We start from the raw sequence: 26,167 nt of genomic DNA on the forward strand, positions 1-26,167 counted from the left end.
AAAAAAAAAAAAAAGGGGGGGGGGGGGGGGAAGCAAGACTAGCAGGAGATTCTACGATACCGGATAAAAGGGCACGTAGATTCACCCTCACTCGAGTTCCTCCTATCGTAGGAATCGATGAGCCTTGGAACAACCCTAAAATGACTGCACGCAACCAACCCCAATTTTATCGTTGAAATTCGAAGTCTCTGCCACGCTGCAGTATCGCCAGGGAGTTAGTCCTTTTCACATATATTTCGCAGCGTTGACCCAACGAGCCGTGTCTTATTTGTACTCGTTCATCCTAGCGGCAGCTTACGGAAACCGGAAGCTCGGAGCAATAGCTTCGGATTCGAGCGGTCACCGATAACCGATCAAACTTCAAGTTCAATCTACGATTTGAGAATCTCCGACGACTTATAAGGGAAGCTATACTGCCTATATGTACCTGCTATAAACATTTCGTGATCATCTATCGAAATACCCACAGTTGCAGAAGTCCCGATGACGTCAATACGCGTTTCCCATAAGCCCCCTTTTTTTCTGTCGCCTCGATTCACTTGGCAACCCGCATCTACGGATAGGAACTAAAATTACGAACGCCAAGCTCGCAACTTGTTTCCCGGTACGGAATCAAAGGATTTCCTTGCGCGATTCGTCAAAGAAAAAAATGAGGAAGAAAAATAAAAAAAAAAAAAGAAATTTTGTGACGAATGTGGCGTAACGAGCGGAGACATCCCCTAGTCGCGCAACGACGGAGGGGCAAGGGGGGCGGGTTATACTCTAAGGCGGACGTTGTTTTCAGAGAAAACAGTAATTATACAAATTGGTGGTGCGCCGGAAACGAATCCTCTTCCAGAAATAACATCGGCGCCAAATTTAAACACGGCCGCGCGTCTCTTATGTGTCTCACGGTCTGCGGCCCTCGTGTATACTTCATCTATCGAGCACCATCTATCGCTAGAGCCTCGAAAGGCAAGGGATTCGACGTTCAAAGAAGGTTGAGAGAGAAAGAGATAGAAGAGAGTAAAAGAAATGAGAGAAAGAGAAAGAGAGAGCGAGAGAATGAGGAATTGAATGCCCGACAACCTGTAGGCTGGCAAGTGCTTAATTAAACAGCGTCAGATAGAAATTCTTTGAATATACAGAGGACACTTTGAAATATCAACAAAAACAATTAGCCATTGCAATTTTACAATGAATAGCTAATTTCGAGTATAAATTTTTAAATTCAAATTCACATGCATTAACCTATGAGTATTGCACGTTATGCGTACGCGTAACGAACAAAACAAACCGATCCTCCCATACGATAACTTCCTTTGTTCCTTCGCACATTTCCGCGTAAGAGTTGGTAAACGTGGATAAAGATAATGCCCGAGAAATTAATAGAACGATAAGGTAGATACCGGCATCAACCGTGAAAATGGGGCTTAATCGATCGTCGGCTCTTAATTCTTAATTGTAATAAAATTACGTATTCATAGGCTGGCAGTTTGTTTTTCCCGCGGGTTCTCCGCTTGGCCCGCCTAAGCGTACGCACAGCCACAACAGTATATACACATATATATATAAGCTAATACCGACGGAAGACGCAGGGGGCTCGCAGTGCACAAAAGAGAGAGAAAAGAAGAGAGCCAACCCCACTGGGTCCATGAATAAATTTGAAATTAACTTTCGAACGATATTATACGACGCTGGCGAGTACGGGCGTGCGGCCCTTGAAAATTCCTGTGGAAAAAACCGTTACGTAAGACGCTGGGTAAAAAAAGATGGGCTCTCTGGACGTCAAAAGTATATCGAGAGCCATGTACGATCAGTACGATGAGAAAAAGATCACGCACGCTATGCAGCGAGGTAAAGAACCAAGAAAAATACACCAAAATGAAATCCTTCTGTATGAAGCCATCGGAAAGCGCACAAAGAGTCCTGAAGTTCAATTACGAAACACCTAAAACCGTTCTTCCCTGTTGCCGTCGCGTATTCCACGTTCATATTTTACGTATATCCTGTCCTTGTTTCTTCCAACTACGTGTTGACATTTTGTCACGTCTTTTTATCTATTCATGTATATGTCCTTCTATTTCTTTATGTCTTTTAGTCACCCACGTGATCTTTATGTATTTCGCTATGTATTATTTATGGCTCGCTGATCCTACCAAAATGTATGCGTTTCTTTTTGCCGCTATAACGCCTCTCTCTTTCCTCGTCCAACCTTTCTCTCTCAGGTCACCAGGAGGCTTTCCGAAGAAAAATAAAAATATGTATTCGCCACCCTATATGCAAACCTCACTCCTCGAGAACTGACGAGGACCGTCGCACTTGGCACGAGGATTGACCATAGACTCTTTATCGATGAAGATTTCCCTTCGTTTACGAATATTTGCATGCTTCGTCTGTTTTCCGCACTCGTCGCTGCTATTCGTGTATATCTCAGCCTACCCTACACACGCGCGTACATGAAGTGGCAACCCCACGTCGTCATTCCGCGCTGCGAGATACCGTAACGAGAAAAAAATTACATTCTCTGAACTGTGCCGCATTCGGTGTGGAATAACCTTAACGGTCAAGACGCTGTAATGGTGTATGTACGCTGTAGTGCGCATGCGCGTGCCTTATGGGGAAAAGGGATTAGATTAATGAAAACGCTGTACAATTTTGTACGTAAACAACATTTGGATATATTTATGGATACCGTGGGCTGAGTCGAATAAAGGCAAGGCAGAGACCAAGTCAATTATAAGCAATGGTTCAAGTTACTCCATTATGGCTCCGACGGATTTAAAGCAATTACTCAAGTTTGAGAAATTTCTTCGGCAACCCTACGCCGTTTTACCACGAGTGCCACCCTCAGAAAGAAGAAAATTTTAGTACGCGCCGAGGAAGGAGGTTCGGTTATAGTCGCTAACTCGGCCACTGGAAATTTACAGTGACAGATGTTCTCGAGCACTCTCCGACGCGAGGACTACGTCGACGGCGGGCGTCTCGAAATTTAGTTTCTTTTAATACAGATCCTTTTATGTCGACTAAGCTATAGCATTACCCACCGTGGATCCGTTGAGGTTTCTATTACCGACGCTCGTGATGACTCGGTCAATTCTAGAAGGGACGCTAAACAAATATGGCGGCCAAGTATTAACGAGCAGACGACGAGGATGATTTTCACCGCTTCAAAATGTCACTCAATACTGAAACCTGAGAACGACTTCTGAAACGTAACACTGAGTTTTCTCGAAGGTGCTCACACCTAGACTTTATGTACGCCTCCGCGAATAATCATCGTGCCACGACGCAAATACGAACGCGTTACGACACGCACAGTTATCGGCCGTTACAAGGTAGCCAGCAATGGAAGCGAAGAGGTCAAAAAGAAGGAGTATGAAGATACAGAAAGAGAGGAAAAACGAGAATTGCATTGGCACCCACACGATTTTATTATTCAGTATAGAACGTGCCGATCGTCAAACGTATAAAATGCTAGTTATGCCTATAGGATTCTTAAGGGTAAAAGAAAAAAATCGTAAATACATTGTCGTCGCGACGCAGTACCTTATGAACTTAAAGGGAAGCTCCAAAAGCGTGGTGGGTACGTTTTAGCCTCTCTCCTTCGCTTCTAGGAGCCGAATAGATTACGAAAGTGGTTCTGGTCTTTGTCAAAAGAGAGAGAGAGAGAAGGATTAAGAAAAGGAGGTTAGAGCGAGAAAGAAGAGAGTCCAACTGACAAGAAGACATACGAGAAGGACCAGGGGTTGTTGTCAAGTGGGTAAAGCCTCCTCCACAACGCTGGCTTTTCTTCCTACAGTGTCTCGTATCCTTCTGTCTTTCTCTTTTCAGACTCCAAGACCATTCTTCCAAGTTCCTACGGTTCTTTGTGAAATGTTAAAACAGACTGGACAGCCACGGCTGCTGATAAAAGAAATGGGCATCCCACCAACCGGACAAGAACAAGAATAGTAGTAGAGACTTTTCCTGAATAATGTACAAGAGAGCGTACCCACTGTTTACTAGTCACCAGCTATCTATCGCTCTGGAGGAAGCAAAGAAAAAGAATAAAGACAGAAGCGTGGTACAGCATTAATGAGAAGTCAGTAAAACGTACGTATACAGGGCTTTTTCACATAAATCAATCTTTTCCGAGAGGGCAATAGATTTTAGAGGTTATAACGTTATTCTCAAATATGTATACTTTGGTTTAAGAGAAAAACTGGGTAAACACGAAACTCATTCCTCACGCCGTGAGATTTGTTTACTGGTTCTAATCGAACCTGTGACGTAACGGGGTCGCGTCACGATTTACAATGCTATTCTGTACCGGCATCGATTACCCACAGTACTGTAATAACGCCCTTGTTATAACGAACAAGGTAACAGAAGGACGAGGTTAGATTTGTATTAATATATCATAACTCAACGTGTGTATGTAACGCCTGTGTTAATATTTTATGTAATATATATGATATCCTCTGCCGCTTCTTCAGGATAAAATTGGCAAAGGCCTATGAGAATATTGTCACACTGTTGGCAGAGTATCCGGATTTTCTTTGTCACTTGATAGAAAAAGGGGGTTATACACCCAGAAATACCTTTTTTACGAGTACAATCACCTCGGGATATCCTACATCGTTGACTCTCAGCTACAGTAAAAGTCTTAACCCTGTGTCTCATGTACATACGTGGGTGTTCATGGATGTAACATGGCGGGGACCAGGCGCTTTTAAAATTACGAGTCTCGTGGAAAAACAATTAACGGTATCGCTCTCAGGATGGCTGACATGGTGGGAACGATATAACCGTCTACGAAGATTCAGGAACTATTACAACTTGGATAATATTGACTAAGGACACGTCACTACGCCTTATTGAGGATTTCAGCAGTTTGGATAAGAAAACTGTGTAAATAATATACGAACCCTTCGAAGATATAAACGATGATTTTACGTCCTCCAGGAGATACTAACCAAGGCGTGGACATAGGATTGACGTATAGGATAGTTCCAGGATAAATTACACCATAGACTCTATAACAAGAAACACTGCACTGGGATACATGGAAGGATGGGGTAGAGTACTTGTCTATTGGAAAATGGTACCACTGTGTAAATGAGGGGAAATCATCAGAGCGTAAAGCCCTGCTTTTCAAGCACGTTCCCGTTGGCTCCTACGTAGAAGAGAAGCAGGCGTGCTCTCGTGGAGTGAGGAGGCCGAGGTCGACGGGAATAACGAGAAAGGTAACGCCATGAATTCTTTACAGGATATTTACATTCCAATACCAAGGAACAATCAGGAAGACAGTCTGATCGAAGTGTGACAGTAGACACACAACAAGTAGGTCATATAAGACTACTAGAATCTATGGGATACGACAGATCGACGAAGCGACACACGTTTTCTTTACTCTAAGAAAATATCTATGTCCGTGGTCGGTTATTGTCACACACTTTTTTTTATGTAGACGGTTATACTTAATACACTGGACTTACCTTCTTAGGACGGGATGAGCCATGAGCGCTCGTAATGATTTAAAACGGGCGCACTCAGTCCACTCCATGCCTGGAACACGCACGAGCGCGAAGTCCCGTTCTTTTAATGATATTTTAACCTTTCCCAAGTGACAAGAACTGCATGCCCCGAGCTTCCCGTGCCCAGGAAACGCGAACGCGCACCAGCACTAAAAAGTCACGACGCGGAGTTCACGGGAAACGAGGAAATTCAGGCTATTCGCGGGATAAAATCACAAAATACGTACTAGTCGGTGAACGGCTAGCCGCGACGGTGGCGCCGTCTCGTGACGAATTCTGTTACTACTCGTACGACCGCCTGCCAGGCTCTGGCTAACGCAACCAGCCACTGCGGCCTCTAACGGGTGGTCAGATTTTTACTGATCTATTATTCACCACTGAGAAACCGAGAACGTCAATCCCATGGGGCGCTTCTGTCGTTTCATACTCGTTTCGAAACCTTCCACATTGCCACCCTCGTAGAAAGCAGTACTCGTTTCGTTTACATTGACGTACATTTCTCGACTGTCCGTTTTTGTCTATCTTTTAATAGTGCTAGTTTAAAAGAATTTTTTAAAACAAAAATTTCAGGATCTTGGTAATGACTAGACGTCCTGCTTATTACGAATTTAAGGATTTTATTTATATCACAGTATATTTATAAAATTTATAATTTATCCTGTGATAAGAAATTATAAAATGGTAATATTTTCATTGTGAGCATCGCTGTAGATCTCGACACTGCGTAGTTTTCTACGCCAGTTGGTCTACCGGGTGACGAGATTCTTGGTAATCTATTATTTAGGTACACGGAAGCAATAAACGTCCCTTGAGGATGCTTTATTTATTCAGCCGCGCGAACGCTTCTCGTAATCCTACCCGTTCCAGTGCTGACGATTGCCCTTGAATGATAGATCGACTTTTCCAGCATTAAGATGCCATTTAAACCATTTACCCCCTTTGAGCTAGGTGTATTAATATAAATATGATTTTTGAATCGCAACGGGATGACATCTTTGATTGTCAATGATTTTCATGATGTTAAACACGACATGATGTTTTGATAAATATGGATAATCAAATAAGTTCTCAACGCGTGGAGTTTGTATATTACTTGATATTTGTGTAAAAAATTCACGGTAACGATGAAACTCAATGTCTTGTAGATTTAGTTGCGTTTTCAACCATTTTTGTACGCCATCAGGTATAAACTTGAATACTGAATATACCTTCACCAATTCTAATAAATATTTATTGCATATATTCAGTATACGTTCTTTGTCAAAGAAACGATGGTTTCTACACTTGTCAAAGACCTTTAAAAAGAAAGGTTTAATATTAAGTAGAAAAAATTATTGTACCGAAGAACATAAGTTATAAATTAGCTGATATTAGACTTACGCCATTCTCATCCAATTCATCATTAGGATCATTGACCAATTCCATACACCATGAGAAAAGTGCTGCTACCGCCACTGCTGGGTATCTCTTTATGATATTAAGTTGAAATTTTTCAAAAAACTTCGTCACCATACGTTCGTGGCATTCTACCGCACTTTTTGGTTCGATTTCAGAAATCGTTACATAAACTTCATTACGCACTTCGTCGCTGTCATCGAACAGCAGGTAAAGCATGGCGGTCCACCAGTACAATAAAATATCTGCGAAACAGATAAAGCTCTTAGCAATATATTGTAAATGTTAATAATAAAAAAATATTGATATGCACTCACGTTGTTCACGTGTTTCCATAATAGTGTGAACGTACAATTGACGGATTCCTTTGGCAACAGAAATTCTGCAATCCATTTCCGCAGACTCCATGTAGCAATTATTCATGAACGTTTCATAAATTATTTCCTTACGCTGGACAGTTATGTGCTTTTCCTATATAACAACCCGTCAGATTAGTTAAAAGTGAATTTTATGAAGAGTTTGGAAATTTATTGAAAACTTAGATGAAAAAAATAAGTACTTTGTAATCCTGAGACAATTTTCCATAGGCTAATCCTAGCAACTCAAAGTAACTAGGCCTCTCATAGAAGTCAATTTCTTGTGCTCTTTCCGATAGTTTGATAACAATAAAATTACACATGACATCCACTCTCGAAGAAGACAATAAATAAACTCTACCTTCATCCATAGTACGCAACAAACATGACAGAAAATCGTACAGCTCATCTTGTATTGTGCTATTTAAAAAATCTTGATTGAAAGTATTAAATGCAATAAGTGCAGCTCGATTGACTACTATCCTTTTTATGAGGGAAGAAAAGTTTTTTTTTAATAATTGAGAAGCAATACGCCAACTAATCATTTGCACACGTATTTCCTCGTATGTTAATAATGATTTCCAAAGATTATCAATAATATTCTTCCTAGTTTCTGTCAAATCCGTATCCGACCAACTTGTGCAAATAGCCATGACGAAACCTGGAGCAAAATATTCGTATTCCTCTCGTCCGGGTTTCTGCTTCATTAAGGATGGTTGAACAATATGCGTTTGGACAATGTAAAATAATTGGTTCCATGGTAATTTAGAACGCCTGAAGAATTAGGAATAATTAATAACATCCTTGGAATTAATATTTTTCTCACTCACCAGTGATCCTTTTCATGTATCTTTGTAAGTAGATTTAGATAAGCACCCGCCACACTGAAACATGCTGGCTTATTGTTTGTACACTCTAAATTTGTCAAAATCCAAAAAGAGTTTGAAACAATCTCAATTAACTCTGTTTCTGGTAATATTACCGTTTTGAAATTTGAATTTTTCATTATTTCTATTAACTGGAAACATAACAGACAATTACTTATTGTTAGTTCATTCTTTGGCGAGTCAGAATTTTTATTATAGAAAAAAATTAACCTGAAGTAAGTAGCCATGAATCTCATTCAGCGACAAATGATTTTCAGGTGCCATAGTGATAGTTTTCAGCAACCTTACTATAGTTTCCTTCACAGTATTTTCACTTAGCAGCGAAACCAAAGCTCTGGCTGCAAGTTCACGTGTCTTGTAAATTCTACCTTTTGCACATTTTGATACAAGATTTGAAAATTCTTTTATCTACAAAAAACAAATACTAATTTCAGTTTAAATTGTCCATGAGAACTATACTAGACGTAATATTGAGTAAATGACCTTAAAGATACCATCTAGGTCTTCGTGCTCTTTAGTGGCGTAAAGCCGAGATAGAAATAATAAAATAGCATGGACACTGGGTTTCATTAAAGAATCATCATTAGTAACAAAATCTTGTAACTCCTCGAGGAAGAGATCTTGAACACGAGGAAACAGAGCGAATATCGTTCTACCTGCTTTTTTATTATCCATTGTGAGTTCAATGTGATTTTTAGTTCTTTGTACTCCAAAGCATCGAATAATTAGGACACTAAACAGAAGTGTGCCTGCATTTCGTTCCTGTAAATGAAATTGATGATTCTTTCGTTTGAGACAAAATAATTGTTTATAAAATGATAAAACTTACAGCCCATGTATTTTTATTGTAGCTTTTGATAGCAGCTATCAGGGTATCTTCAAACATCATATATGTCCGGAGCTTCGGTTCAGAACTCCTGAAGAGAGCTCTAAGGATATTAATGGCATGTACTTTCATTTCGGTAAGTCTGGATTCACTAGTACTCTCAAAGTCACTAATATTTGTCCATGTAATAGTATTTTCAAGATCCGAAAATATAGTACCATCATACATTAATGACTTTGCTTTGCTAATCAATTCATCTTCGTTTTCAATATTGATAAGTCCAATTAGAATTGTGAGTACAGAACTGATCGCTGTGGGTTTTGATGTATTTTTCATATTTGGATCAGAAATCACTAAAGCCTAAAAAGCAAGAGCAATGAAATTTATTTTTATAATTTTTATTAAGATAATTAAATGATATATTGTAATGATTATACCTGAACCATGAATGGTATTCCTGCACTTCTTCTAGTTGCGCATAATTTTGGATTCTTTGGCATTACACCAATAATTGCAAGTAGAAGTTCATGCAGCCATTTTCTTGGCAAGTGATTCAAGCTTTTGCTATCAAGACTCCAGAGCCGAGTGCAGTACTTTTGGAAACCAACGTGAGCTTGCTCAAAAGCGCCTCTATGTTTTGTTTCATAAAGAAGTTTTACAAAAAGCTCCCCTATGTCGATTATTTGCTTTTCTGATAATAACGAAGCATTTGTGGTATTATCACTTATGGGGACTTCAGCTATCAAATATCCAAATAACAAACTTATTTCCTTAACTGTACGCCATGAACAGAGTAACACCATTTGAGGTGTTACAGTAGTTGCTTCGGGGTCAAAGAATAAACAATTAAGATAATCTGAATTTAAATCCATAGGAAGATGACCCTCTGGCGATGAGTTGTTAACTATTTGGGTCACTGCCTCATTTAATCGAAAACATTGGTCAATGATTGTGCTAATCATTTCTCTCCAATCTTCCTCCATAGAAATTTCTCTGAAATAGTTTTAAGTTATTTTTTAAGAAAGTTATTATATGAAATAGTGTAATTACCGGAGATTGCATATACTCAGTAGACTTCTTACACAAAACAAAAAACCATACAAGGAATGCTTCCCAATTGCAGTGACTATATTTTGTTGAGCTAATTTGATTGGAGCCTAAAACACAATGAAAATTTTGCAAATATCTATTTCATACAACTTGAAAACATATGATCACATTTTATTACCTCATATCGTTGAATTAGAATGTTTATCAATTTTTTTGCATCTGACTGAATGTGCTTTGTCGGAGTAAACAGAAGTTCAAGCTTGTAATCTTCTTTAGCATAACAGGGCAGTGTTAAAATTTTTAATAAATATGCAGCTGTAATGGTATCATTGGGCTTAATGCTACTTGCTAATTCAATGGCTTTATCTAAAATTTTCTCAATATATACATCAGGTTTTGAAATAGGACTCCAATTTAGCTTCAGGCCTTTTGAAATTTCATATATAATTTCTTTATTAGATTCATACGTATCTTCAATTAAACATGAAATTAGAAGCGATACTTTTGTCAAATGATTAATTTTCGTCATAGCAAATATTTCAGTAACTTTGAAGTCATTGCATAAACAAAGAAATTCAAAAATTGCATGTTTGCAATCATGTGTGGCTTTTGGATGCAGTCTATCAATGCACAATTTACATAAATCATCCAAAAAATTCCAGTGATATCTGAATATCTTACAAGCAGATTTATACTCAGTGTCGTAATAACCATTAACAAACTTCATCCTTTTAAAAATATCCCATTGTGTAACAATACTTTTCTGTGTGACTGATACACCATGCAATAACCGTTTCAGTACCTAAAATTTGATTTAAAAATATAAAATATGTTAATTTTTAACCCAATATAATTTCTGAGTATTAACATCATACAACCTTCTTCATTAATGGCATAAAATCCATCCGTTCTCCAATATTATTTGTCAAGAATACAATAATTAACTGTAATTCTTTCTCTGTAAAAATTGGAATACTTTTCTTCGACTCAACTAACAATATTAGTGCTTCTAATCTAATCTGCAAAAAGAACACGTAAAAATATATTTTCTTATGAAAAAAATAAAATAGTCACAACCCTTGACTATTGTATGGATATCTTATAATACCTCTTTGCTAGAATGTATCAAATACGACTCAAAAACATTATAATCCAAAGTATTTCGCCATAAACAAATGTCACCATCCATCTGATCACAAACATCCAAATCTCCGGCACATTTACTTTCTTTTAAAAGTCGTAACTTCTGAAGTAAATTCTTTTCCTCCATCTTAGAAAATCTCTACTTTAGCAATGAACACTATAAAACAATATTAATATTTTTCAAACAATAAATATTACTGTACTACGTTTTCTCAATAACAATCCAAACATTTCAGCGGCTATGTGAGCACCAGTCAACACCGAAAGCACATGTGGAATCAGTATCTATTTTAGCGCCATCTAGCTGACGTACAACTAACTACTTTAAGTCACGCACATCGGTATATATTATAATTTCTTCATTATCGTGTAATTTCAAACAAGTATCGACATCTACTGTGATACATCCACTTTTAATAAATACAAGTTTTATCTTCGTAAATGCCAAGGGAGAATTTTACCAAAAAAATGTAGTCTCTGAAATAAAAAATAAAATTTTACCAAGTGACTAATGATTTATCTGCAATAAGTACAATTATGTGAGGCATTAATCATATTATTATATAAAGGTAACAGATATTACCTCTTGGAAATCGTCCATTACACTTCAATTATCCAATTCAAGACTTAGGGTTGACAATAAGCAGATACAACATTGTTACAATTCAATGGCCGCAATCAAGCAATACTGGTCTGTATATTGTAACTATATTTCCAATAATTCCAGTCCTTTAATGCATGATTAATGATGACCGTATAAAGAGAATGAAATGCGAGAACCGACTAATATCAAATAAACCATGTGAAAACGAATGAGCTCTCAAAACGTATTACGGGAAATTGAATTACCGTAATGCAGAGAGCGTACAAGGTAAAATCCATATTAGTAGAGGGTAGTTAAAGGGCAATGGCTTCTGGTCGTACCATGTATTGTAACGCCACTTTTTACGGTGAAGCACAAATAAATGGCACCATCAGAAATAATTAATAAAATATTAAATGTAGTGGGCGCCAGGTATAACCAGAGTTAGGTTAGAAGAATTCACAGCACTCCTGGTACTTGACATAGTTTTTTACACGTAAGTGTTTATTGGGATAACCGGAGTTATACCGCTGTCTCCTGAGGACACCCTGGCCAGCTCTTATGTGGTGGGGTCTTGGTTTTGGAAGACAATAATAAAAATGTGAAAATTATGGAGGTTCACTTTAAAAACTAATGAACATATTTTATACAACACCGAATCGGAACCAAAATCCAGGAACGGGATCCGATTTATTTTAAATAGAAAAATATAAGGACAACACTGTTGAATACTGAAGGTCCCTCAAACGGATCACGATACGATAAAACAAATAAAAAATCGGTACTACACGATAGCGCGTCTATCCCTGAGCTAGGTCAGCGCCGCGAGTGACGCTATAAATTTCCAAAATCGGGAACCTTCCCGAGAGCGTGCAGTAATACCACCCTCCCTGGTCCAATCAAATTTGTTGTTAAATCGGTTCCGCTAGCCAGCTCGCAATCTTCAATTGTTTTGACGATCCCGATAAAATAGATCCTGACATCTTATTACGTTAGGATGGCATCAGTGCTGTTTCCGTGGGGCGAGAATCACATCCACCTCTACTCCCTCGATATTCGGCTCCGCGCTTCTCTCGGACTCCGTCACAATATAAATCCTCGTTGAATCCTCCCGGATACGCTTGATGAACTCAAAAACAACAAAATATTCCCCACGGGGAGATAAATGTAAATTCTTAAAATTAAAGTCAGTCCAGCGCCAGGCGAAACGCTCCGTAACCCATCAGGGCCCACGACGTAGGCGAATTCACCTAATTTTTAGACGTGCATCAAAATGCCACGTCACAATATATATTATATGCACAAAACATATATTCGCCACTTCAATTCCTTCTTTGTAATTTTAACTTCCCTCGCTCTTAATGCAATACAAGTGGATAAAGAAGAATTTTAAGCCAACTGATTGTTCAAGATAGAACTTGAAACAAAGAAACGGAGAACTGATGAAAAACAGATACGTTTTCTGACACGTTGCGGACTCTTTCCTTTCTATCGTCTTTACTTCTTCTTTTTTCTTCGACGACGTAGAATAGATAGCCTAGCATGTTCGACCAAGGTTTCGTATATCGTTTACAGTTACGACCTCCACTAGAGAGACTCGCACTGTTTCGCGTTCTTTTAATTACCAACCATCCTGGGAAGGATCCCAGGGCGTTTCTCACCATTCATCGCTCGAAGGTCCCCTCGTTTGTAATTAGAACAGAAGGTACCCTCATATGTGTTGAGTATGTGTATAGATATATCACAAGTATCACTCACGAGAACTCAGGTCTGGTGTTACGCCCTTATACTTTTTTCCTGTTTTTGTTCGGGCTTCAATACGTTATCTAACTTCCTCTTGAAATTTTTCAAATACATTGTCAGATATTAGACTAATTACTCTACGTACCTTCCTGTCTTTGTTTAATTATATTTATCCTGTCTAGGTGTGAACAACTCGAATTTGTTTGCGTTACGCACGTATTTTTTTAATGGCTAGAACTTTTGATTCAATTCAAGATTATTATTTATTATTCGTCAAAAATTTAAAAATGCTTACCAAGCTCTTACCACGAGTCTTAACAATTCTTGAAGAATATTCCTGAGGAAGATAATGTATTCGAAACTTTCGTCTGTTATATCCTTTTTTGGCATATTTTTATGAAAGGAAATAAAGTCAATGATGTTCCACTAGCACTTCCAGTACTAAGAGACGTTGAAAATTGTGTCAGATTCACAATAGCAGTTGTAATAGGCATGCTTGAATCCAGACATGGAAAAGTGGAACATCTTAAAGGTATTTTAAAGTGGAAGCTATTTTATTCTTGAAAAACTGTCAGAGAACAATGCATAGGTGAGTATGCCATTTTAAGGCTGTATTCTTGTTGTCAGGTATGCGCGAACAAGATTGTTATGTAGATATGGAAGACATCGTTTATGTAACCGTCGTAGAAGCGTCAACGCTTTTTAAATGCATCACATGAATATTAAACTCGTTTTTCCCGGTGCACCGCGACGTTGTCACGTTGCCTTGCAATAGTGGCCAAACTTTTCCTCCCTCTCCCTGTCTCTCTCACTCACTCACTATTTTCCTATGGGGATATGCAAAACCATCAGCAACACGAGATACGAGCATTTTGCGCGAAATGGCTCATCGATTCAATTCCAGGATGAACGCACAGTCGATTATTGGGGAAGCCCCATCGCACACAGGGAAAAGCTCGCCGACCGTTAACTGGATTTGATGGAGGGTCAAATTAAATTAGTAGACGATTGTCGGTTATTTACCTACCTGAGAGAACTCTGCACTTCGATGAGCCGGGAGCCAGCGTCGTATAAACCTCATTGGACTTTATCCAGCAGCGCCATGAAATGCAAGCGGGCAATTTCAGCAACTGTCTGTAATCGACTGGGTAGCGAGGATGAGTAATGGTATGCACTTCTTTTGATTTGAATTGTGCGTTGTTTTCTAAATCGTTTGTTTGCTACATCAGATTTTATTTTTCAAAGATCATCGACGTTTTAACGATTATCTCGCTTATGTAAATTTCATCAAAAACTGTTATTCCGGAAGATATTTCAAATTCCCTGTGAGTCGTTCTCGTTAGCTCAAACGACATTTCCAACTTTTTATTATTTTACCATTTTAATACATCACAAGTCATTTATTAGTTCTGTTCGTAAATTCATTCCATCCTTTGACATTCCCTATGACTTTAAGCACCAGAAATGACATACTGATATCGTATATACAGAACGACTGTAGCATTAAATAGAATACCATGACGTTTTACTGAAGGTTATGGCGTTTTTCATATATCTATATTTCGACATTTATTACTCCATTACTTTTGAAAGGTTCGAGATATCGACATTAATCGCAGGATCATTCTGTTCCCTCTCTTGAAGGGAGATACGGGTGTGAAGGATATATTGAATTATCGTAGGGTCAAACGATACTGTCACGACACGAAATAGAAACCTGAAAGGAGCCAAAGCAGAGAACATATATTACATGTTCTCTGGCCAAAGTAAATATATTTTGTATCGTCATTTATTTTCTCTCTGAAACTAGTCAGCAGCTTGTTTCGTCATGGACGAGTGAAAGAATAAATTTTCCATTTTTCAGGTAATCGTTCCTTTCGGTTGATTCGACGTGAATACGAGCGTCAAGTGGTATCCATCTGCATGACGTCACGTCGAAACGCATTGCTCCGAGCCATTGAAAAGTTGTCAGCCGAGATTAGTTCCAGCTACTCGTATCCTATCATGGTACCGGAAGTGCGGGGGAGGATGTTGAGGAATGGCATAGAAGGGAAGTACAGAATGACGAAGGTGGGACGCATCGTAAAATCGAAAATGTCATCTCTTCCATTCTTGAAACAGGCCAATACAAGCTTAAAGGGGGTTCCCCGTTGTCGAATCGAAACCACGAGTCGATCGGACATTCGATATCTCTCGTTTGCGAATGGACAAAATAATCCAACGTCGGATATCATTCTGGTATGTGTGGATGACATAGAACTGAGATACCAGGACACGGATATCATTTCATCTCACAGAATCGAACTGGCGGTTTCATTCGCGGTATCCATTTTGAAAGTATTATTCTCTAGTAGAGAATTATATAAATATCTCTGATGGAAGTATCGAGCCGAAGAGGATGCCAGCGAGCCGTATAATATATGCGGTAAGTTAATTGAAGAAAATATAAATTATTGAAGTAACAGTAAAAATAAATAAAAATAGGATCATGGACTACTTTCAGAAATAGTACGTGAAGAGTGACTACTCAGCAGTTGAGATCAAAGAGAAAATGTAAAGGCAAGAGTATATAAGAAAAAATAGAATTTTCTTCGATTCAACAGTGATCGAGTATCAACAGTATGCGTGAAATGATAATTCCAAGGATTTGATCAATATGGCATTCCTAGTAAGTACAGGACTAAGCTAAGCAGGATTTCTTAGTCATGAGGTAGGAGCTTGGGCAAGAGAAAAAAGTGGAAGAAAAAAATATTGTTCAGAGCAATCCAATCCAATTGAAGTCAGTTTATTCCCGCAGGCTGCTTCGTGGGTACGTGAGGATTGAAACGGATATCGAGGATGAAAATAAGAATGAAGGACAAGCGGGGAACACGATGAGAAGTACGAGGATAGGGATTCCTGAGAAGATAAATCCATGTCTCGCGGGAAGTGTGCGAAAAGCGCTAAAAGGGGTAGAAACAAATAGGAGAGGCAGGAAGTAAAACAAAAAGAATGGAAGCCCGAGGGTGGCCATGGGCTTCGACTCGAATACCAAGAAGCCTCTAGGTCCAAGTAAATGTTTCCTGGGTTTCCGGATAAATCCACGATCGCCATCTAACCTTTCAGTACCACGTGTCTTATCCTTTAGGATGCCAGTATTTAGGATAAGCTCCAACCCCAACCTGCCAATTCCGAACCATCACGTCAGATCTCGTCACGTTGCTTTACACATATATGATTATCCCCTGTTTCAGATACTTTAGAGATTTTCAGCGTTGGGTGGAATTAACGCGTCTTTCACACGCTAAACGATCATCCCTTATTAGACGGAAGAGGATCTCAGAAGGAATGACCCAGGCCAAAGACCATTTCATATATTCATCATACCAGCACACTACAACCAAAAAGTTCCACAGTTGCAAACTAATCTTGCTTTTCGTATATCCAATGGGTCTAAGGGTAGATATGCCTGTAGGTACAAAAGCGGTTCGAGTGGACAGAGTGTCCAATTATTTCTCAGGACTCTATTTCCCCTAGACATTCTCGTCTGAATTAAAAGCCATCAACTCTTATGTATAAATCCTTGTACCTGAATACCTGGGTACAATGATCTTGACCGCCCAGAGGTATGATTGTTGGCGTTATATAAAATCTAGGGGAAAATCTGCATGAATATTACCTTTTCACCCTGTCTGAAACGTGGTTACACGCAACCCTTAATCCCATGAAAAAGGATAAGCCAACTAGACGTGAACATTTTTGCTACATCCCTAGGACAGAGTCAGCAAGTAAATCCCAGTCAAAGCTTCGCTAGAGGAATTAGTCATTCCGTGACAGTATATTTTAGCTCGGAAATGAGACTTCAACTACAACTATTCGTACACGTCCAGTAATGTAATTACCAAGGTAAGGAAAAAGCAGGTTTCCTAGCGTCCACAAAGTGTAATAAGGACGGGATGAAAAAGAGGTGTCTGGCTCGAAGTCCGGTAGCCATCAAAAAACTCGGTTGAGTCTCGCGCCAAGTACCAGGCAACCGGCGGTACAGCCAAGGCGACGGAGCAAGTCATGTGACTGAGCGTCATTAATGGCGTCCTGCTTGTGGATTTCGTGCGGTAAGATTAAGAGAGGAGAGTGAACGATGATTTTTTACGTGCCTTGGCCCGTGCGTGCAACGGAGATAGCAATACGGTGCGATCGAAAGGGGAAACCTTGCGAGCTACACTAGTTAGCGTCATATTGCCAACTCGTTCGCACTAATTCTCTGCGAAAAGGACGCAACTAGCGACGCTTTGTCGTTTCGCTGACACCATAGTGTTCTCTCTGTTGCTCGCACGAGCTGAGATACGTAAATAATCCTGCACCATCTCCTTCTCTTCGCCACACGACGTCGACAAGCTGGACACCATTAATGACGCTTATCTGCATTCAAGAATACATTTTTTATTAATTTTGTATATATTTTTATGTATTTCTAAAAAAGAACCTATGAATTAAATTAATATGCCTTTAAACATTTTCTACAACCACTATTTTTCGGATTGACGACCTCGCAATGTATTTACATTTTATATCTGTAACAATATAGAATCGAGTGCTTAAAATTTTTTTGAATTCGTGAATTTCTCTAACAAAAAGTATTGAAATCATGTTATTAATGCCAAATACATAAGTCACATATCTGCTTATTATATGATCTAGCACTAGCCCATCATTTTAATTGTATTTTCAAAATTTCCTATAACGTTTTCGCTACTCTTTTATATTACTACTGCTTCTCATACTTAGTTATGATTTAATGGTCATTTAATAATTAACAAAACTTTAGATGATTCCTTATAGATAGTACTTGGCGGGTCCGTGCATTACTTCATGTAAGTTTGCGTTCATTATTTCAGTCTTCAAACTCAAAACCAACATCAACTTTCTATACAGAGCATATTAGCAATAACTCGTCAAGAATAATCGATAAAAGCCTAATAACCAACATATAGTTTTAGTTACCACTAGTACATTCAAAGTAAGTACTTTGAAATTTCTACCACGGATCGGCCAAGTATTACTCTATAAGGAATCACCTAAAGTTTGATTAATTATTAACTGACCATTAAATCATAATTAAATACGAGAAGCAGTAGTAATATAAAAGAGTAGCGAAGCCATTACAGGAAACTTTGAAAATAAATGACGGGCCATACAATAAGCAGATATGTAGTGACTTATCTATTTGGCATTAATAATAAGATTTCAATACTTTTTGTCAGAGGAATTCACAGCACCCCTGTACTTGGTATAGTTTCTCACACGTATTTTGTTAAGGGTTTGCGCCTACTCGAGTTAATTAAGCAGAACCCTATGAGAGCTCAAAATAGTCATCGTCGTCCTGGGATGAAGTTCGTGGTAAAAGACTTCTAGTTGTCTCGAGTAGATACCACTTCACTGGGAAGTCATATCACCCCTCCACCTTTCTCTCCTCCCTCGCTATCTAGATCGATAGATAAACCTAAACCCTAATCACAGAAATAGAATCCTTTCAGGAATCCTGCCACTGTATACGAGCGAATCTCCAATAGTTACACAAAGCATCGACATATCAGCTATGTACAGTGACACGTGTAAAAATATTCAGTGATTTCCAATTACTCCCTTTTGAATCTGACGGTTGTTTCATTGGTGGGGATAATTTGAAATGTTTCGCGATTCCCAATTGAATTGCACTCGTTAAAGCAATTGATCTGGTTGCGGAACCTATGGCATGTGTCCTCCACGTAGATTGTAGAATGACAAGTACAGTGACGGGTGGCCTATATAAAGTCCATATATATGCATATGCATACATAAATATATATGCATTGTCCGAATACAAAGGCATATATTCCACGAGAATTCTCCTACGTGCCGTAGTTCCATTTCACGAATTATCATCAGGGTGAGCCGTAGGACGAGGAACCTCGGTGCTGCCAGTAATTATGCGGAGGTAAAACTTGAGCTTTCAGCATTGTGCATTGGATTACAATGCATTTTATGCAAAACAGTTCGTAGCCAGTGGAAGTGCGAGAATAAAGGTAGGCGAGGAGAGCAAGCTTGATTCAAAAGTCTGCGCGGACGGTTCACAGGCTGCGATTATGTCTACTTTGTCCTGGTAGCAGCAAAGAGATTTTGATATTGGTTCCTGGGGTTGCCGAGGATCTTTTAAGAGACAATAAAATTCCTAGGCAAAGATTTTTCAGCGGTTCTCCTGGAATGCAATAGACATGAGTGCTCAGAGGGATGACGCAGGTAGATACGTTCCCGAAGAGAATTTTACCGGTGAATCCGTGAACCGAGAAAATATGTAGCACCAGGTGCGCCGATATGATTTGTCCTTAAACGATGGTCGGACTGTCAGTGATGCGGAGGCGTGTAAAAAAATGCCGACGATTTCTCCGTAAAATTGCCAATATAACCTTCGAATGCCACGGTCGAATTGACAATTTATATTCGTCCAGCCTGAAAGCGAGCAATATCCAATATCCGTTTGAAAATGGTAGAAATATAGTATCGCTTAGGTTATTTATCCGAAAAATAGTTCCACCAGATTCCCATGGGAGCGCTACGATTATAATTCCAAGCAAAGGAGTTTTCCGTAGGAAGTAACCCTTAGGCGTCTTAGGGTACAATATTATTTTTAACATCGAGAAAGATCGTCCGTTATTCCAAGCAGGTAGAAGAAATCTTCGTTACTGTAATAAAATTAAAATTTTACAGGATTATTTTTTTCTAGGTTTTTACAGGCGTAAACCACCACTCTCATGGACGGTATACTTACGGCATTGGGTAAAATTCATCTTAAGGTATTTTAAACTCACGTGAATACCATAGTTAAAACTTTCCCTGTGGGGTTGGCGTTTAAGGGATCCGGGCCAATGTATACAAGGGGAATTCAAGCGGGTCAAGTTTTGAATGCCTTCGAAGCCACCTGTAGGGCATTTTCCACATTAATTCTCAAGGTAGCATTGCCTCCGCGCTGATGATGACGTTCCCCGTCGAGACGACGCCGGTTCGACTTTCGGCTTAACCCGAGTACAGCGGGGCTTCGCGTAAAATAAAATAAAAGCAAGTGAATGGACAAATACTACAGTGTTGAACGTATGTACGCTTCCATTCAGATACCTAGGGTCTCTCGTGTGTCTGCTGGCTATATCCGGCCCGAGGATGTCTCCCTCCTTCATATTAACATTCCTTCGGTCCCGTCCTTGTGTACCCGATTGGAAAGGTGTATACAGCACATGGACAAGCCATTCTACTAGCAGGGATTTCCGAACTGAAGTTTGTGTGGAGAGGAAAGAGAGGAGCCCTTTGAAAAAAGGTTCCCTGAAGCGCTTAGAAAGACGAAATGTTTTTGAAATCTGTAAAATATGCATATATACAAAAATAATTATTAGTCGTAATTAATAATACTCGTTAAAAGCATGTATTTTTAGAAAATAATAAATACCTTGTGGTTACTCCAATCTGAAACTACCTGTACTATTTATCCAATAAGGTATAGATTAGGTAAGGTATAGATGTCTCTAGATTCAACCTAAGGGGAGTGGTTGGTATGTCTCTCCGAGATAATTCGACCGATCCGTGTGCTGGCATCTAAGCGATCGAGAATCTTCACGAGCGGGAATTCTCTGGAGAGAATAAAGTAATTTAGATAACAGCTTTCCTTCGTACAAACGAATCGTCGTAACTCGTTGTCGTTACAGACGTCCTACGTCTATACGATGACGTTCCATCTGGTACTGAGCAGCATAGTAAAAAAAGTTTAGCGTCAGGTAGCCATTTTATATAGAATATATATACATATACGTTGTCTTATAAATCTAGTAAAAAGATTTCCGTAAGGTTATACCAAGAAAAAATAAGAAACTTCAATAAATTGCGAAAAGCATGAAAATGCAAGGTGAGTGCACGATCCTGTGCGTTCGGTTCTGTCACTCTAGTGTCTCTCTTTACCCCCACTCCTTTCTATTTTCATCCCCACTCCATGTGGTAACAATACCCCCACTACTAAATTCTGTCGCATGTCTCCCCACCTGAGCAGGTAACGTGCCAACGCCAGGCAATGGCGCTTACTCGTGCACCTGGGGTAACCGTTCACCAGGTGCCATGCGATCCTATTGGTCGAAAGTATTAAAACAACGATCGGATTGGCCGTAGTCACAGCTCCATAGGCATGAGGCTTTAATCTCGTTTACCGTAGTGCGTCGGTGCTCAGTTTAAGTTACCTTAGCTGCACGGGCAGGCGGACATTTTGTAAAGCCGCGCCGAAAAAACGCGCTCTCTACGTGCTACGCGGCAGATCGTATATCCGCCGAAAAATCGGTCGCGTCCGACCTGCCCGACGACGGACCTTAGGTTAGGAACGCGAAAGCGGTGTCGTGTTATCGAGGTGAGGAAAGTTTTGCATGGCCGTTTTTCAAAAACGACCACGTTAGTACGACGTCCGTTATGCGAGGTTGCCCCACCGGTGGCGCGCCGTTGCTGTGATACGTGCGGGGTATTTGTTCTAAGAGGGCATTAGTCCTTACGATATTTGACAATCCATGACAGCCATAACATTGCCGCTTTGTTTGGCTTCATTTTATCTTTCCACGTATCCAGTATACGGACGACCATACTCGGGCATTTTTGGCTTTTCCCGCCAAAGAAAAAGGGAACGCCAACATAACCTATTACTCTTATTCGGTTTCGCGAATTGATATCGGAAACGACAGTGCTCGTGAGTTGCTTGATTATCTGTGAACCCATTTGTTTTATGTCGCTCCGTGTGTATCCGTCAGTGTATTCTCGATTCTGTACAATAATTCATGTCTGTCTTATTTTTCGAGTGCGCCTTGTGCAAGTGATTGGTGAGTGTTACCGCGATGGTATAAGAGCAAAGTGTTAAAAATAAAAGAATATAATCAAAGAAAAGTTTTACGTTACAAAAAGAGTATATAAGTAGGATACAAGTGTGACAACGCAGACGCTTCTGCCTTTTCAAATTCTGGATTACGCGGGTGACTCGAGGATAACCAAGATTTTGCCGATTCATAAAAAAGGTACGTCTAATAATTAAACGTCTTACCGAATCAGTTTCTACTAAAGAATAAGGAGCTTTCACTGGACAGTTATGACTACGCCAGATAACGAGTGATACAGCGAAAACCATGAGCGTTGTGAGATAAAAGAACGAGTGTACAGGTTAGCCTGAATTTTCCTTGGGCGTAAATGAGCACCGGGTTGATCGCATAACCTTCAACGTAGAGCGTGGTCAAACGATGTTTTAAAAACATTTCACAAGTAACAGCAGCCGTGCTAGTAATATAATAGTAGCGGTAATATTAGTAGTATAGCTACCGGTTACCAGCATAGTGACTCTAGTAGTACAAGTACAGTCTAGTAATAAAATTTAAAAAATTTCATTGAAACCTTTCTGCACGTCTTTTACGTCCTGCTCTCAAGTGAATTCTGGGTAACGGCGAAAAACGATTCCTCGTGGATTCTCCTGGAACAAAGTACAAGTAAAGGATAAGGAGTAGGAGTAAAAGAGAAGATTATATTACAGTGGTGGGAGGGGCGTTCAATTTAACTTTTAAATGGGCTTCTCGAAACGCATCTTTGGTTTTGGGCTACTAAGCCTATGCTTACGTTAGGCAGGAATTCCGGGCATGCCGAACAAAAAGGAAGAAAAAAAAAACGAGGCAAGAAGAAACACCGCAAGAAATCCACGGCGTGGCTCGCTGCCCTGAAACCATACTTATCTGACATTAGTTGGGCCGTATGATTTTTTTTTTTTTCATTCCTTTTACATGTTTTTTCTTCGTCTCCTCTTCTTCTCTATACTTCTCTTATTCTTCTCGTCTGTCATCTTTTGCCTTTTTCTCTGTATCTTCTTGTACTGTTACTTCTTCATCTTCTTGAAATCTTAGAACGTCGCTCCAGCACGATTGCAGTCCTCAGGTCTTTTTTTGTCTTCCTAGTATAATGTTACTGGCGTAATAATAAACCCCGTGGAATTAGGGATTTATGATTTGGTTATTGTAGCTTTACAAGATTTCTTTGGATATAAAATTTCTTCATTGAATCTCTACTAACTTGACTGTTTACTCTTGTTTGACATTTCTCGTATTTCTCGTTACGTATCTGTTGTTCTCTTTTATCGAGTTTTGGACTCTTCCAGGTATTTCTAAACTACTTCTTCATCCTTACCGTTTTAATAGCTTCCTAGGAAAACCACAGCGTTCGTCATGGTTCGTGAGTATTTTGCATAGCTCCATTCCGTGGCGGCGAGCAGCACGCGATACCTCGTGTCGGGTATATCTACTTCGAACGCGGTGGTCTTATCTAACCTAACCTAACTTTTATCACCATGTGCAAGTATGCACCTCAAGAAAAAGACCTACTAAAAAGTCGCGGTACATAATTTCTTCTACATTGAAAATTAACTCTTCAATGGACCCATCCGATCTGACAGATCCTACCGCTATACATTTCTTATGAGCTAAAAAACGGGCTCACTGAAGGGTAAAATATTTAAAAAAAGAACCAGTCACGTGGTTAATAAAATTTCTCTCTAGATTCCACGCAAGAGTCGATTGACTGGGTTAACAGGATTTAGGTTGGTTAATTTTTCAAATTGTTTCAATTTGGCGAAATTTACCACTCGCGCGATTGAAAGACTTTGAAAACGAAACGGGAGGGAAAAAGAAGGTAAAAATAAAATGTTAAATCTACCCTATGTGGTACCGTGGTGAATCTTCAGAGAGTCGTTAATGAGATTAATCTGATTTATTTGATTAACGTAAACACTAAACGTTGCTTCTCTTTGGCGGTTGGAGCTTTTTCCATTAATCGAATGTCTTTAATCCCACCTCGTAATTAGCGCTGTCATTACGCTCGCGAAATGTTCCCTAGTCGAACAGGGCAGAGAGTAAACAGTGGGCAAGAGAGAGACAGAGTAAATTAAATATTTACACGTCCGAGAGAAACAGAGATCCGTTCCGAAATTCGCGAGAGGGTCGACTATAAAGATCGGAAGACCTCGTGACGCCTGTAGCCGCCCGTAGGTGCTTGGAAAGTTCGCGTGAGACCAAAGAGAGAAAGCGTGAAAGCGAAGTTTCGTAGCCGGCGGGATGAGTTTGTCGAATTGGAGATATTTGAATTTTCCCGGGCTTTTACAAGCTTTCGAATCAAAATTCAAGAATCCGATTACCGCAATAAGCCATGCCCCGTTCGTGAACGACTTCGTGAATGAAAAGTTAAATCAAATAAAAGCAATTAAAATGCACGTTATTAAATTCCAAAATAAATAATACAAGCGAATAAGAAATTTTCGAAACGTTATAAAGTAACAGTAAAATCAACCCAATCGTCCGATTTACCCAACCAATATATTTTATTAAACGCGTACATATATAATTCAATAAATTCTATCCGGCGATTCATCCTTTTTGTAATGAACGATTTAAAAAAAAGTGATTTAATTTATTTATAACATTTCAGGTGGCCGCACGGACAGAGATGGCATGAGGGAGGGCTCCGGCAACGTTGCCGAGGTGGTAAGTATCCTTAACTTGATAAAATAAATCATTACTCAAAATGTCCTTCCTCTACCCACGATATACGTGCAACGCGCGTATTCGCATATGCGGAAGAGCGTGGATGTAAGAAGAAAAAAAAAGTGGATCGTCTAGCGACGCGCGCGAATAGCGTCGTCACGCAATTTGGAAATGCCCGTATACCGCGATAGTCGCTCGTTACTTCGCAACTGTTGGCTGATTTGCAATTTGAGAGAGACGCACTAGCGTGTAACGCTCGCCCCAAGGTAGTTGATACCGTCGCGAGAACGTACCGTATAGCCCGTAGTACTACTCTTGAGTAACAGTACTGGTACTGGTACTGGTTACCGGACTTACTAGTCGCCCATGACAGAGACTAGGAGTTTGAGTAGTAGTACAGTAGCACGAGATGCTGATAGAGAAGGTAAATGCTAGGTAGAGCAGCTACGGATAGTAGCCTATAGTGTACGTATATACGTATATACGTATATACGTCCATACATCTAGCGTACAGTAAGATAGAGGCGTTAGACGTACACGATGACGTCGTCTAAGGACGGCCGGTACCATCTTTCCGTAATGGCACCTACTACTACGTCTTTTTTTTCTTAACTCTGGCCTCGTGTGAATAGGTCTTCTCTGCAACCGACTGGCGAACGATACCGCCAAGTATTTTCGAAAGCCCAAGGGGGCCGTCTTGGCCGGCCCCAGGAACGCGAAGTAGGCTACCAGGTTAATACTTGGCGGAGGGACCTCGCGAGCGAAAGAGTAATGGAGAGTGACAGAGGAGAGAAATTTTTAAGGTCGCTACCATGTGCACAGGCCTTAAGGCCTATACGGCCGCTCGTGCTTATAGCGAGAATGCACGCGTTTTTAGATAAAAATCGTGAAAGGAACGAGGTCGGTGCTTTCGCAAATTTTACTTTATTATTTTTTGATGAAATTTATTTTTGCCACTACGCGAGAACCCTAGTGAGACTTCGTGGTAACAGGTACTCTTAATTTCATTAATTAAGAGACACTATCAGTAGGTCGCAATGGCCGTGCTTTTATTCTGTTATTTTTTTTATCTTTTTTTTTTTTATTAGTCTATATATCTATGACGGTTCCTTATTTATGTTAATGGTAAAGTCCAACTCC

General features: G+C 39.6%; 3 protein-coding genes and 2 long non-coding RNA genes across 16 annotated transcripts in view; 3 read left to right on the plus strand and 2 right to left on the minus strand.

Moving 5' to 3' along the window:
- The window catches only part of LOC107267173 (uncharacterized protein CG43867), a 55,246-nt gene extending 49,442 nt beyond the window's left edge, over positions 1–5,804 (minus strand). For 3 of the 7 annotated variants that reach the window (XM_015738505.2, XM_015738506.2, XM_015738503.2), the window contains exon 1: positions 5,460–5,803. The gene's annotated coding sequence lies outside the window, so the exon portion shown is untranslated. Of the gene's footprint in view, positions 1–4,889; positions 5,155–5,459 lie in introns of those variants that run through there. The other 4 variants (XM_025084424.1, XM_015738504.2, XM_015738507.2 and 1 more) reach the window with 3 other exon arrangements.
- On the plus strand, positions 3,471–4,883 carry LOC112494269. The gene is made up of 3 exons (XR_003059524.1): positions 3,471–4,074; positions 4,177–4,359; positions 4,458–4,883. It is a non-coding gene; the product is annotated as an uncharacterized LOC112494269 (long non-coding RNA).
- A 289-nt stretch (positions 5,805–6,093) lies between the features above and the next one.
- On the minus strand, positions 6,094–14,484 carry LOC107267174 (thyroid adenoma-associated protein homolog). Of its 6 annotated transcripts, XM_025084426.1 has the most exons (16): positions 13,777–14,484; positions 13,627–13,718; positions 11,739–13,535; positions 11,121–11,632; positions 10,891–11,031; positions 10,191–10,814; positions 10,013–10,119; positions 9,400–9,955; positions 8,966–9,322; positions 8,620–8,898; positions 8,347–8,544; positions 8,080–8,267; positions 7,453–8,023; positions 7,211–7,364; positions 6,879–7,138; positions 6,094–6,793 (listed from the first exon to the last, which is right to left on the minus strand). In XM_025084426.1, the coding sequence occupies exons 4-16, from the start codon at positions 11,280–11,282 to the stop codon at positions 6,452–6,454; spliced, it is 3,939 nt and encodes a 1,312-aa protein (XP_024940194.1). In that variant the 5' UTR covers positions 11,283–11,632; positions 11,739–13,535; positions 13,627–13,718; positions 13,777–14,484; the 3' UTR covers positions 6,094–6,451. The 6 variants fall into 6 exon arrangements, with proteins under 6 accessions (XP_024940194.1, XP_015594000.1, XP_015593999.1 ...); XM_015738514.2 differs by having other exon boundaries at positions 11,739–13,718; positions 13,788–14,484; XM_015738513.2 differs by having other exon boundaries at positions 11,739–13,718.
- A 278-nt stretch (positions 14,485–14,762) lies between these two features.
- Positions 14,763–17,870, plus strand: LOC112494266. Its single transcript, XR_003059520.1, has 5 exons — positions 14,763–14,806; positions 15,075–15,247; positions 15,346–15,906; positions 15,985–16,149; positions 16,279–17,870. It is a non-coding gene; the product is annotated as an uncharacterized LOC112494266 (long non-coding RNA).
- A 3,759-nt stretch (positions 17,871–21,629) lies between these two features.
- LOC107267214 (probable basic-leucine zipper transcription factor N) overlaps positions 21,630–26,167 on the plus strand; it is a 54,359-nt gene continuing 49,821 nt past the window's right edge. The window contains exons 1-2 of the mRNA XM_015738625.2: positions 21,630–22,528; positions 24,972–25,027. Of these exons, the coding sequence (XP_015594111.1) occupies positions 24,995–25,027 (33 nt within the window). The 5' untranslated portion in view covers positions 21,630–22,528; positions 24,972–24,994. The remainder of the gene's footprint in view (positions 22,529–24,971; positions 25,028–26,167) is intronic.

Source organism: Cephus cinctus, unplaced genomic scaffold (assembly GCF_000341935.2).
Source record: "Cephus cinctus unplaced genomic scaffold, Ccin1 Ccin1_scaffold0351, whole genome shotgun sequence".
NCBI classification, from domain to species: domain Eukaryota; kingdom Metazoa; phylum Arthropoda; class Insecta; order Hymenoptera; family Cephidae; genus Cephus; species Cephus cinctus.

Excerpts from the sequence above, each read along its gene's own strand:
- LOC107267174 (XM_015738514.2), bottom strand. The coding sequence starts at position 11,282 with ATGGAGGAAAAGAATTTACTTCAGAAGTTACGACTTTTAAAAGAAAGT. Across the intron at positions 10,120-10,190 it reads TTCTAATTCAACGATATGAG|GCTCCAATCAAATTAGCTCA; the intron begins GTAATAAAATGT and ends ATTGTGTTTTAG. Across the intron at positions 7,365-7,452 it reads AATTGTCTCAGGATTACAAA|GAAAAGCACATAACTGTCCA; the intron begins GTACTTATTTTT and ends GTTGTTATATAG.